A 13,961-nucleotide genomic window follows, 5' to 3' on the forward strand; every position below is an offset into this window, starting at 1 on the left:
TCAGATTGGTTTGGAGTCACATGTGGGTTTGACAGATTTACTTGAAACACATTAATGAGCCAGATGGATTTCTTTACAACAATCCAGTAGTGTTTCCAAGAGCTCTGCACACCACATTTTCAGAGAAGGCGTAGAGGACTGATCCTGAGCTACATCCTACCAAGAGGTAGACCACCCACCACTCCCCACCCCCACCGAAGGAGCAGAAAGGGACCAAACTACATAGGGAGATATGCAAGAAATGTCAGCAAAGGTCCCTAGAAGCTTATTCTTCTCAAATTTCAACTGACCCCACCAAAGATTCAACTGGTTCTACAACTCCCCTACTTAAATTTTGTCCTACCATTTAACCTGCAGGTCATTTCAAACAATTATTACCCTTTGTGGAGGGTGGGGGGGGGGGGGTGGTAAGAGAAAAGATTTCCACTGGTCTGTTTTACATATTCATTTCAGTTCTGTTCTATCTAACCTCAATTATTTTCTCCCTATACTTCCTAACCACCTTTACTTGAGACCGTAAACTTTAAGCATTCACCAGGTAGTATTCTCCTCAGTCTACTCCTCTCTGACTTCTCTGATAGTGCAGAGCTAAATCAGCTCAGGCTGGTTTTATAATCTGCTGCTTGGGTTGTGTGTACCCACTGTTGCGTTCATCTTTTACATTACAGCACAAAGTAGATCCATAACTCACTCTGTACCCATCACAGTACCTCAGGGTGACACACCCGGTCTAACAATTCAGAGACCCAAGTTCAAATTCCAGCAGAGGAAGCTGTGGACTTGGGGTAGGTGTTGGAGGTGGTGGAAGTTGGAAACACTGACTACTGGATTATTGTAAAAACAAATCTGGGACATTTATGTACTTCAAGTGAGGAAAGCTGCCATCCTTAATCAGTCAAACCTACATGTGACTCCAGACCTATCCCACGTGGTTGACTCTCCCCTCAAGTGATCTAGCAAGCCACTCAGTTGTACCATTAATGGCACATTCATGCCCGTTCAAGGTGGTGGCTCACCACTACTTTTTCAGGAGCAATTTGGGATGGACAATAATTTTTGGCCTTGCCAGTGATGCCCAGATCCCAGAAATGAAGAAGGTAGACTTACGTTATTCATCTCCTCTCAATTCTGTGCATTTCTAAATTTAAAGCACACCCACCCAGTACTTATTCTGTCACAAAGGTTATTCTTTATACTTTTGCTAACTTTAGTGGAATGTGAAATTATACATTTTGAAGATCATTTACCCTAGAAAAATTACTGAGACTGGGCAGGGAGTATGAGATTGACCGGATAGAGCTCACTGAAATTATTCAATAGAATAGAGGTGGGGAGAATGCTTCAAAGTTACCATTGTGTCCAGAATTAGGGGCCAAAAATACTAATCTCCCTCTTAGATTTATCAGTAGAAACCTCTTTATTCAGAGACTGGTGAGACAATGGAGCTCACTATCTCAGAGGGCAGCTGAACTGATTAGCAGAGATACATTTAAGAAACAAGATAAACATGAAAAAAAAACAAATGAGGTACATTATGGTAGAGTTTGAAGAAGAATGAGAAGCACTTGTATAATGTTGGACTAAATAGCCTGTTCTCATGCTGTGAATATTGCAACAGATGGCACAGCAGATAGTGCTGTTGCATCACAGGACAAGCAACCAGATTCGATCCGAACCTCAGGTGTGAATTGTGTAGAGATACAAGAGACTGCCGAAGCTGGGAACTGGAGCAACCAACAATTTGCTGAAGGAACTCAGCAAATCGAACCTAATCTGTGGGCGGTGGAGTTGGTGGTAGGGGACTCCCGGTGCAGGGTTTCGACTCAAGATGTCAACAATTCCTTTCCTCCTCCGCCTGCTGAGTTCCTCCAGCAGGTTGTGTCTTCTGTGGAGTTTGCATGTTCTGCCTGTGACTGCTTGGACGTCCCCTGGGTGCTCTGGTTTCCTCCCACATCTGAAGATGTGCTGATAAGTTAATTGACCAATGTAAATCACCCCTGGATAGGCAGTAGGAGAATTAGGATGGATCTCATCAGGGAAACAAAGGGGGAAATGGGATTGTGATGAGAGGCACCATAGATTCTATGGGCCGAATGGCCTTTCTATGTTAAGAAAAATATGAAAATATGAATGGAACAATGTAAATTAAGGAGAGCCATGAACCTGATGGTTAACATACCTGTTCCACCTTCTTGGACATACTTCTTGTAACTGTGTTACAATGCAAGGCATCACTCTGAGGCTGAAACCAAAACAGAACTTGGATAACTATAAGAGTATAGCTCTGTAGTCTGAACATAGACTCCAATCCAATTTACCCCTGAGCGATTAACACTCTCAATATACCAGCTGAGGGGACCACTAATTACACTTAAGTTTTATCACTGCATTACAGTGTAGGCATCATAGGCAGACACCATCTAGTCTTCACCTCTCTCTATGCACCTCGGCACCTTCCAGCAGGGGTCCATGAAAGCCATCAGGAGTGGTAACATTAATGAAATACTTTCCTGCTTAACACTGGCGCACTAAGACCCAACATTGTACCATCACTGGCATGCGTGGGAGCAAGCCTGGGCACTTTGCAATCCTGACCTCGAGTGCTGCCTGTGTGGAGTTTGTACATTCTGCCCGTAACTGCACGAGCTTCCTCAGGGTGCCCAAGTTTCCTCCACAAACCAAAGACGTGTGGGTTGGTAGATTAATTCACCACTGTAAGTTGCCCTTACTGTGCAGGTCAGTAGTAGAATCTGGGGGGACTCCTGATGGGAATGTGGGGAGAATGAAATGGGATTAATGTAAATGGTGCTCGATAATCATTGCAAACTCACTGGGCCAAAGGGCATGTTCCCATCCTGTATGACTAAACTCATCTCTTCAAACCTTTCCTCCTGATTCCCCAAAGTCTTTCCAGCATCAACAAGGCACAGGTTAGGATTGTAATGGAATTCTCTCCATGAGAGCAACTCTAAAGAGCACCTAAGACGCTGAACACCATTCACAACATTAATTTCTTCTACAGGTACACCATGGCTGCAGTATACACCATCTACAAAATGCACTACAGCAATCTGCTTCGGTAGCACCTTCCAAACCTGCAAATTCAATCACCAAGAAAGATAAGGACTACACCACCATCTCCAAGGTGCCCTGTCACAGATTATTCTGTCTTGGTGATATCCAACCATTCCTTCATTATTGCTGGGCCTAAATTTTGGAACTCTCTATGAACACCACTGTGGGAGCACCTTCCAGATGGAACAGAGGCACCTCACCACTAATTCTGAATAAGGAATGGGAATTAAATGTCAAGTTTGCTAGAAATGCCTTTATTCCCCAAGTAATTAAAAAAACTCACTTGCTTACAGATGTTGGACATTGCATTATCTGTCACTCAGAAGCCATAAGCTTTCTGACACTAGAGGCCCTCGCTGAGCTACACAAATAATACTGGTCTCCAAAGTCAAGGTAACTGAATTCCAATCTGCAAGGTGGGAAGTCTCCCTGTCCTATCAGTAGCAGGGAACATCAGAAGGGGAGTACAAGGGGGCAGTGGATGATCTAGCTCCCTTTCAAATTCTTATCTTTCCCCACCATATCAGAAGAGAATATAGTGACTTAGACTTCATCAGTTTTAGGATAAAAAACAATTACCCCCTTCTCCACAAGTTCTCAGCCTTAGCCAAAGTAAGGAATGGTCCACTTGCCTGATATATCGCATATGCAAAATAGTTACTGATAAATATAATAAGAACTCAGGAGAAACTTTTTTTAAAAACTCAGCAGAGTTTGAATGAGGACCTTGTTTGCATTGAATCTAAATAGCATGGATCTGTTCAGGTGAGGGAGTACAGAATTGCATGTAGTAGAGACCATCTTATGTTAGTAGCACATCAAATGGGTGGGACATTTCTCACGAGGTAAGGTAGCACAGTGATCAAGTTACCAAACATCCATTCAGTCCATCAAACTCGGATACATCACTCCCATCGGTTCCTCTTTCCCAGCATTACAGTGTTATACCGCACCAAGTCTGCACTGACCAGTGAGTAGAAAGGCAAGCAGTATGTTGTTTTATTTTGCAAGAGGATTTGGGTAAAGAAGTTTGATCCAATTATACAAGGCCTTGGTGAGAATGCATCCAGAATAGTGTGTAACAAGGTCTTCTTACCCAGTGAGAGAGAGTGCAGCAAAGGTTCATCACATTAATTCTTGAGATAGTGAGTTTGCTGTAAGAGGAAAGATTAAGCAGGCTGGTCCTAAACACTCAAGTTTAGAAGAATGAGAGGTGACCTCTAGGACCTTCAGATTCTTCAAGCTGAGGTAGAAAGAGAGTGTGGTTTGAAGAGGAAAATTCCAGACTCTGTCAGGAATGATAAAAAAAGACTAGAATCAGAGCACTGCAGTTATCTCAGAGGGTTCACTGAAGACACAGTCTTTGGTCCTCATTGCAATCCAACACTTAGATCAAGTATCAAAAAGTTACGTTTTGGGGTTCAGGTTGATTTTGGAGTTTCCATGGTAGGTTGGCTTATAATTTTATACAAGAACAGATTTGTAGTCCCCGCCACAAACTCCATGGCAACTCTTTGGCCAAGGATTTAACACCTCCTCACAAGGCTTGGAGTCACATTTTGTCTGATGATCATCCTCATGGGTGTATTACCAAGCAAGTCTCCCACATTATGTACGGGCAGCACTGCCAAAGGTGCCACCTTTCAACTAACTCAAACTGGCAGAGTTTGAACTTATATTAGTCAGGATCACTCATGTTTGCATTACCTGTTGCACTTTAGGCAAATCATCCAGCTGTGCCTCTTCTCTGGCGCTCACAGAAACTCTGCTGCGCAGAGTAAGCCTTCTGGTTGCCTATACAGAAGTAGACATATTATATATTAACACGCAGCAATACAAGAGCAAGTATCTGGACTCAGTCAGTTTTGCAGATGATACTACCATAGTGGTCCATATTTAAATAACCATGAGTTGGAGTACAGGAAGGAGGTAGAGAGCCTAGTTACATAATGTCATGGCAACAACCTTTCCCTCAGTGTCAGCAAAACAAGAGAGCTGGTCCTTGACTTCCAGGAAGGGGGGCAGTGCACATGTTCCTGTTTACATCTGTTTACATCAACAGTGCTGAGGTTGAGAGCTTCAAGTTCCTTGGAGTGAATATCATCAATAATAGCCTGTCCTGGTCCAACCACATTGATGCCACAGCCAAGAAAGCTCACCAGCGCCTCTACTTCCTTAGGAAGTTTGGCATATCCCTTTTGACCCTGAACAATTTTTATCGATGTACCATAGAAAGCATCCTAACTGGATTCATCAGGGCTTGGTATGGCAACTGTTTTGCCGGTGACTGCAAGGAACTACAGAGAGTTGTGGACACAGCCCAGCACAGCATAGAAACCAGCCTCTCCACCATGGACTCTGTCTACACTTCCCGCTGCCTCAGTAAAGCAGCCAGCGTAATCAAAGACCCCATCCACCCAAGACATTCTCTCTTCTCCACCCTCTCATCAGTCAGAAGATACAAAGGCCTGAAAGCATGTACCACCAGGCTTAAGGACAGCTTCTATCCCGCTGTTATAAGACTATTGAATGGTTCCCAAGCACGATAAGATGAACTCTTGGACCTCATAATCTACCTTGATATGACTTTGCACCTTATTGTCTACCTGCACTGCACTTTCTCTGTAACTGTAACACTTTATTCTGCATCCTGTTACTGCTTTACCTTGTACTTCCTCAATGCACTGTTGTAATGAATTGATCTGTAAGAATAGTATGCAAGACAAGTTTTTCACTGTACCTTGGTACATGTGACAATAATAAACCAATTTACAATCAAATCTCCTCCTTGGCCAGGAGTGGACCATTCAATAATATGGGTAATTGACTAAATGAAGTCAACTTCCCTGCCCAATTGCAATATCCAGCATCAATTTCCAGATTTTCAAAAAAATCTAACAATCTCAGCCATTATACTGCACAACTAAGTATCCACAACTTCCTGAGGTAGGGAATTCCAAAGAATCACCACTCCCTGTGAAGAAATATGTTCTCACCTCAGTCTTAAACAGCTTACCTCTAACCCTTGAGATTCAGCTCCCTCCAAGCACATGGAGTTAGTTAGCCAGATGAAGCAGGCACTGGTGATTTGTCAGGGTTGGAGAAGAGGGTGAGAAATGGGATACTTGCGAACTAAAGAGAATGGTGCCACCAGGTAACAATTCCTTAAGGCAGTTTCTAACCAGTAAGGTCACAGCCAATCCTGTCCCAATAAACTGCACCTCCATTTCTAGTAGGAGTATAGGAAACAGGTGCAGGAGGCCAGCCAAGCCTGCTCCATCATTCAACAAGATTATTGCTGATCAACCACCTTAATACCCTGTTCTCCCCTTCTTCCCATATCCCTTCATCACTTTAGAAGCAAGAAACATGTTCAAAAATAAGGTCGATATATTTAATGACTTGGCCTCCACTGCCTCTGTGGTAAAGAATTCTGTAGGAACTTCCCCCAATCTCAGTTCTAAATGGCATACTCTGTACTCCGAGGCTGCAACCTCCAATTATTGAGAACATCCTCCCTATATCTACTATGTCTGGTTCAGAATCAGAATTATTATCACTGACTTGTATGATGTGAAATTTGTTCTTTTGTGACAGCAATACAGTGTAAAGACATAAAATTACTATAAATTACAAAAGTAAATAAATAGTGCAAAAAAAAATCAAGCTAGTGTTCATGGGTTCATGAACCATTCAGAAGTCTGATGACAGAGGGGAAGAAGCTGTTTATGAATTGTTGACTATGGGTTTTCAGGCTCTTTAACCTCCTCCCCAATGGTAGTAATGAGAAGAGGGCATGTCCCAGAGAGTGAGGGTGCCACCCTCTTGAAGATCCTTGATGGTGGGTAGGGTTATGCCTGTGATGGAGCTGGCTGAGTCTACAACCCTCTGGCCTCTTGCGATCCTGTACGTTGGAGCCTCCATACCAGGCTATGATGCAACCAGTCAGAATGCTCTCCACCGTAATTTGTAAGTCGTTGGTGACACACCAAATCTCCTCAAACTCCTAATGAAGTAGAGCTGCTGGCAAGCCTTCTTTATGATTGCATCAATGTGTTGGGCCCAGGATAGATCCTCCAAAATGTTGACACCTAGGAACTTGAAGCTGCTCACCCTTTCCACCGCTGACCTCTCAATGAGGACTGGTGTGTGTTCTCCTGACTTCCCATTCCTGAAATTCACAATCAATTCCTTGGTCTTGCTGACGTCGGGTGAGGTTGTTGTTGCGACACCACTCAACCAGCCGATTTATCTCACTCCTGTACTCCTCATCACCATCTGAGATTTTACCACAACAGTGGTGTCATAGGTGAATTTATAGATGGCGTTGGAGCTGTGCTTAGCCACAGAGTCATGAGTGTAGAGCAGTGGGCTAAGCATGCATTCTTTACATGCACCTATATATTACCTATCCGCACTGACTGTGGTCTCCCAGTAAGAAAGTCCAGGATCCAGTTGCAGAAGAGAGCTACAGAGGCCCAGGTTTTGAAGCTTGGTGATTAGTACTGAGGGGATGATGGTGTTGTTCTAAGTTCTCCTAGAACTTTATAGACAAAGAGCCCTCTATTACTTGCTTCCTGTCAACCAATTGTTAATCCATGCCCGTTTATAAGCACCCAAACCCATGCGCTTTAATTTTTTTTTAAACACACACACACTAACCTCTCATGTGGACCCTCAAAAGCTTTCTGAAAGGCCAAACACACATCTATTCCACTAGCTGCAGCCACAAAATACTCCAGCAGATTTGTTAAGTATCACTTCCCTTTCATAAATCCAAGCTGACTTTGACTAATTCTGTTAATGCTTTTTCTAGTGGTTTGTTCTTACATCTTTTATTCTAGATTTCTAATATTTTCTCCATAACTGTTAGGCTTGCTGATATGCAATTCCCTGTTTTTTTTAATCGTTCCCATGGGTTTTTTTTAAACCAAGCAAGTTATCTACCGAGGGTGTGCAGCACAATGGAAGTGAAACCTGGAAACTGAGACTCCCATCTGCCCTCTCAGATGATTGCAAAAAATCCTATTGTAGTATTTGAAAGAGCAATTGTCCCCAGTGATCTGGACTGATTTTTAAAAAATGCTTGAATCAACTGCAACCTAAAACAAAAAAATAATGATCTAGTCATTACTGTCTGTGGGAGCTTTCAATGCACACGTTTGCCATTTCTTTTCTTACATTATCCAGACTACATTCAAGAAAGAAACCTAGTTCATTGGCTGTACAAGTCAATGGACAGGACAAATAATCAAAAATGCAAGTTACTACTTTTATACAAAACCTTGCTAAATATATTCTAACTCACACCAAGCCAAGTCCTGTTCACTTTCAGCTTCTGTTTTCTAACCATAGAATCTATTTTAGAAACTTACAAGGGACAATATTTGGCCCATCATGTATCTATAAGCTGAAAAAGGATCTATTAAGGTTAATTCCACTTTTCATCTCTCAATCCATAACCTTGGAGTTTGCTGCACTTTAAGTGCTCTACATTGGCTCCCAGTTAAGCAGAGTCTTGATTTAAAAATTCTCACCTTTGCTTTAAATTTTCTCCATGCCCTCACTCATTCCTATCTCTAATCTCTTCAGGAAGGACAACCCTCTGAAATATCTTGCATTCCTCAAATGCTGGTCTCTTGGTCAACCAAGAATTTAAGTGCTCCATCATTGACAGGCATGTCTTCAGCTGCCAAGTCCCTAAGGTCTGGAATTTTCCTCTAAACCTATCCACCACTTCTACCTTCTTCAAATTTATCCCACAATGACTAAGCTGTTTGTCACCTATGCTATTATAATGAGGGACTTGCATTGCTATATAGCACCAGCCATGAGTTTTTCTTATGACTCTCCAAAATGTTAAAACCATTTTAGAACATATAACATAATAGGCACAGGATTACACCATTTGGCCCCTCCTGTCTGCTCTGCCTACAATATCATGGCTAATCTCCCACCTGAAATACTATTTTCCTACACTATCCTTTGATTCCTCTAATATCACCACTTTGAATACAATTAATGACCGATCCTCCACAGTCATCTGGGATTGAGAATTCCAAAGATTCATCACTCTTTGAATGTGGAAATTCCTCTTCATTATGGTCCTAAATTGCCAACCCCAAGTATTTCAAGACGGTGACCTTTACTACCAGACTCAGTCAGGGGAAACATCCCTTCTGCATCTACTCTGTCAAGCTCTCCAATTGCAAGTGCAATAATGATATCCCTAACATAGCAGAGTATCCCATGGATTGCTATCAAACTAACATCAAGGTTGAGGCACTGCTGATAATGCATACTGCATGTTAGATATCACAGCAACCAATTTCCTCACAGCAAACTCACACAAACACCAATATGATGATAACCAGATATTCTGTTCACTGGGAAGGGGGTGGAAGCACTGATGAGGATTCAGGGGATAACTATTTAAACAATATACACAAAATGCTGGAGGAACTCAGCAGCCACAGCTCCGGGCCTCACTTTCCATGACCTGCCATGAGCCACAGCTCTATTTGACAATATTGATCCACTTACACCCATTTGTGATGGTAGAAGGTACAGGAGCCTGAGGGCACGTACCACCAGACTTAAGGACAGCTTCTACCCCACTGTGGTAACACTATTGAACTGTTCCCTTATACAATGAGATGGACTATGACATCACGATCTACCTTGTTGTGACCTTGCACCTTATTGCTCTGCACTTTCTCTGTAGCTGTGACACTTTGTACTGTTATTGTTTTTACCTGTACTACATCAATGTACTCTGTACTAACTCAATGTAACTGCACTGTGTAATGAATTGACCTGTACAATTGGTATGCTAGACAAGTTTTTCCACTGTACTTCGGTACAAGTGACAATAATAAACCAATACCAATACCAGATAGGTTCTCACAAGAATACAAGAAAACAGGAGCAGGAGTAGCCCGCCTGGCTGCCAAAGCCTGCTCTGCTATTCATTACAATCATGGCTGATCTAACCCAGGCCTCAATTCCTTCACTATGCCAGATCCCCACAGTCCTCAATCCCCTGATTTTTCAAAAGTGTACTTATCTCCACTTTAAATATAGGCTATCCCAGATTACAAAGGAGTTCTGTTTTTACAGATATTCTTAAGTTGATTTTGTCTCCAAGTCAGAAAGTACACAAAAAAAATCACTCGATGTGGTAACCATACCTCCAATAGCATTGTAATGAATGGCATCAAAAGACTGATAAGAGAGAACTACTAAAGTGGAGAGGAAGAAAGCTATTTCTGCTGTTCATAGGAACGAACATATGTACTTAGGTTGGACTTTTGAATTTAATAATATTACAGGAGCTTGCCCATATCTAGGGGGGTGTCCATAAGTCGGGTGTTTGTAACCCAGGAATAGTCTGTGCTTCTAATAATCTCACCTCCACAAAGCACTAGGGCAGAAAATTCCAGAGATTCACCAGTCCACGTGAGAAGAAATTTCTACATCCTTTAGTTTTAAATGACTGCACTTTATTTTCTAACCACGTCTCCTAGTTCATGATTCTCCTACTAGTGGAAACATCTTGACATTTACCCAACTGGCCCCCCCTCAGAATCTTATATGTTTCAATAAGATCACTGCTCAAAGAGATCCTGTAAAGAGATCTGCTCAAGAACACAAAAAAATTGCGGAGAGTTGCGAACGCAGCCTAGTCCATCATGCAAACCAGCCTTCCCTCCATTGACTCTGTCTACACTTCCCTCTGTCTTAGGAAAGCCATCAACATAATCATGGACTCCTTCCATCAGGCAGAAGATACAAAAGCTTGAGAACACGTATCACCAGGCTCAAGGACAGCTTTTACCCCACTATTATAAGACTCTTGAATGGACCTCCTACACAATAAAGATGAACTCTTGATCTCTCAACCTACCTCATCGTGGCCCTTGCACTTTATGCCTCCTGCACTGCACTTTCTCTGTAACCGCAACACTATATTCTGCATGGAGACACAAGAGACTGCAGATGCTGGAATGTGGAGCAACAATCTGCTGGAAGAACTCAGCAGGTCAAGCAGCATCTGTGCGAGGAAAGGAATTTCCTGTCCTGATGCAGGGTTTCAACCTGAAATGTCAACAATTCCTTTCCTCCCACAGATGCTGCTCGACCCGCTGAGTTCCTCCTGAAGATTGTTTGTTGCACTATATTCTGCATTCCGTTTTGTTTCCCTTTTGTACTAGAACATAGAACAATACGGCACAGTACAGGCCCTTTGGCCCATGATGTTGTGCCAACATTTTACCCTACTCTAAGATCTATCTAACCCCTCCCTCCCACATAGCCCCCCCCATTTTTCTATCATTCATGAGCCTACCTAAGAGTCTCTTAAAAGTCCCTAATGTGTCTGCCTCCACCACCTCTGCCGACAGTGTGTTCCACGCACCCATCACTCTGTGTAAAAAAAAACTTGCCTCTGACATCGCCCCTTTACCTTCCTCCAATCACCTTAAAATTATGCCCTTTGTGTCAGCCATTTTCGCCCTGAGGAAAAGTCTCTGACTGTCCACTTGATCTACGCCTCTTATTATCTTGTACGCCTCTATCAAGCCACCTCTCATCCTCCGTTGCTCCAAAGAGAAAAGCTCTAGCTCACTCAACCTGTCTTCATAAGACATGCTCTCCAATCCAGGCAGCGTCCTGGTAAATCTCCTCTACGCCCTCTTTAAAGCTTCCACATCCTTCCTGTAATGAGGCGACCAGAACTGAATACTCCAGGTGTGGTCTAACCACAGTTTCATAGAGCTGCAACATTACTTCACGGCTCTAGAACTCAACACCCCGACTAATGAAGGCCAACACACCATATGCCTTCTTGACAACCTGCGCAGCAACCTTGGAGGAATCTATGGACGTGGACCCCTAGATTCCTCTGATCCTCCACACTGCTAAGACTCCTGCATTAACCTAGCATTTTGCCTTTAAATTCAATCTTCCAAAGTGTATCACTTCACATCTTGATGTACTTATGTACGTAATGAACTGTCTGGATGGCATGCAAACAAAAGTTTTGCCCTGTGTATCTCAGTGCACATGACAATAATAATCCAATTACCAAAGGTTCCTACCTAAAAAACAGCACCTTCGACAATGCAGGGCTCCCTCAGCACTCTAATGGGAGCATTAGTCTAGACTGTGGAATTGGAATATTACTATCACTTGTACCGAGGTACAGTGAAAAACTTGTCTTGCATACCGATAGTACAGATCAATTCATTACACAGTGCACTGAGGTGGTACAAGGCAAAAGCAATAACAGAATTCTCAAAGGCCAGCACGTTGCCCACGAAGCCACAGCAGACATGCTTTATATGGCTGTGCCTCAATATTTTGCTTCATAACGAACCTTAGGGATATTTTGCTGCCATGAAGGTACCTCAGTGCCAGCCGTTGCCATCTTCAAGCCATGCATCACATGTATAGCTCGGCCAGAATGCGCATTTTTGGCGGCAATAGGTCCTTAATTTTGTCGTTCTTTTCGGGGAAAAAAATGTTTTAAAGCCGAGCAATAAAACTTTGCAAAGAGAACAGCCTTCTGTCACTCACCATCTTCCACGCCGCACACCGACTACAAGCGCCCGAGTCAAGGGTGAGAGGTCTTCAGCCCCCGCCCTTTTTTTTCAAACCGACTTCCGCCCGTTGGGCTCAACCGCCGGTCGGCTGCGGGGCACCGCCATCTTTGTTGGGGGCAAATGATCGGGGCTCCACGGCCCCGGTGGTTTCTCTCGACTTTTCCCAGTCAGGTTTGTTTTTAATTTTATCCGGGACTGGAGTAGCGATGCTCATGATGTTCGCTTGATGTTTTCTTTTCTCGCATAATGCATAAATAATGATTTTTCTGGGCTCAGTTGACATGTGGCGCCCTCAGCGGTGGGAGGCCGAAATTCTCTCTAAAGTTATTTCTCGCACTTGCATTTGTTCCAAAATACGAACGGAACTAACTAATCACATTTTAAAAAGGAATATAAATAATAATGGTATTGATATTACTAGTGATATTTTCATACGACCATAAAATACAGGCGTAGGAATTGGCCGTTCGTCCCATCGAGTCTGCCCCGCCATTCAATCATGACTTTTTTTATTGCTTTCTCAACCCTATTCTCCCCTTAACCTCCTTACTAATCAAGAACCTATCAATCTCTGCCTTAAATATGCCCAATAACTTGGCCTCCACTGCCCTCTGTGGCAATGAATTCCACAGATTCACCACCTTCTGGCTGAAGAAATTCTTGCTCATCTCAGTTGTGAGGGGACATCCCTTTGTTCTGAGGCTGAGCCCTTGAATCAACATCTCTTTTTTTGCTTTTTACTTGTTGTAAGAATTGTGTCCTTTCTTGTAAGGATTGTGTATAATTTATGTTTTTTTGTGAATGCTAATCATCTGATGCAATGTGCCTGTGATGCTGCTGCAAGTAAGTTTTTCATTGCAGAAGACAAACTCAACTTTGTCTTTGATATCATCATGATGTTGGTCACAGTGCCAATGGATACCATAGTGATAGCTGACAGTGGGTAAGATGGCATCAGAGAAGCAGGTGGACTATCCTTGACCACATATTCCCACCTCCATAACCATGACTGTCTGATTCCACCCACCTTCATCTCAGCCATGAATGAAAATCAAAACAAAAACTGCAGATGCTGAAAATCTGAAACAAAAATAGAAAATGCTGAAAACACTCAGCAGGTCGCACAACGTCTGTGGAGAGAGAAATGTTTGAGGTCAAAGACCCATTGTCAAAACATTGACACTGTTTCTCTTTGTACAGATGCTCCCTGCATTGCTGAACGCTTACAGCAATTTGTTTTTGTTTCATCTCACCTGGTGCTGAAACCCTGCCTATGCTTTTGTC

The 13,961-nt window shown here is 42.9% G+C and overlaps 1 protein-coding gene across 12 annotated transcripts in view; it reads right to left on the bottom strand.

The window, feature by feature from the left end:
* LOC127586470 (uncharacterized) overlaps positions 1-12,769 on the bottom strand; it is a 76,102-nt gene extending 63,333 nt beyond the window's left edge. For 8 of the 12 annotated variants that reach the window (XM_052044467.1, XM_052044474.1, XM_052044471.1 and 5 more), the window contains exons 1-3: positions 12,452-12,637; positions 4,783-4,869; positions 2,180-2,242 (exon numbers count right to left, since the gene is read on the bottom strand). In XM_052044467.1, coding sequence (XP_051900427.1) covers positions 2,180-2,242; positions 4,783-4,869; positions 12,452-12,517 — 216 coding nt within the window. In that variant the 5' untranslated portion in view covers positions 12,518-12,637. Of the gene's footprint in view, positions 1-2,179; positions 2,243-4,782; positions 4,870-12,451 lie in introns of all 12 variants that reach the window. The other 4 variants (XM_052044468.1, XM_052044465.1, XM_052044473.1 and 1 more) reach the window with 3 other exon arrangements.
* Between the last annotated feature and the right edge of the window lie 1,192 nt (positions 12,770-13,961).

The sequence above is a fragment of the Pristis pectinata genome, chromosome 37 (genome assembly GCF_009764475.1).
Source record: "Pristis pectinata isolate sPriPec2 chromosome 37, sPriPec2.1.pri, whole genome shotgun sequence".
NCBI lineage: Eukaryota > Metazoa > Chordata > Chondrichthyes > Rhinopristiformes > Pristidae > Pristis > Pristis pectinata.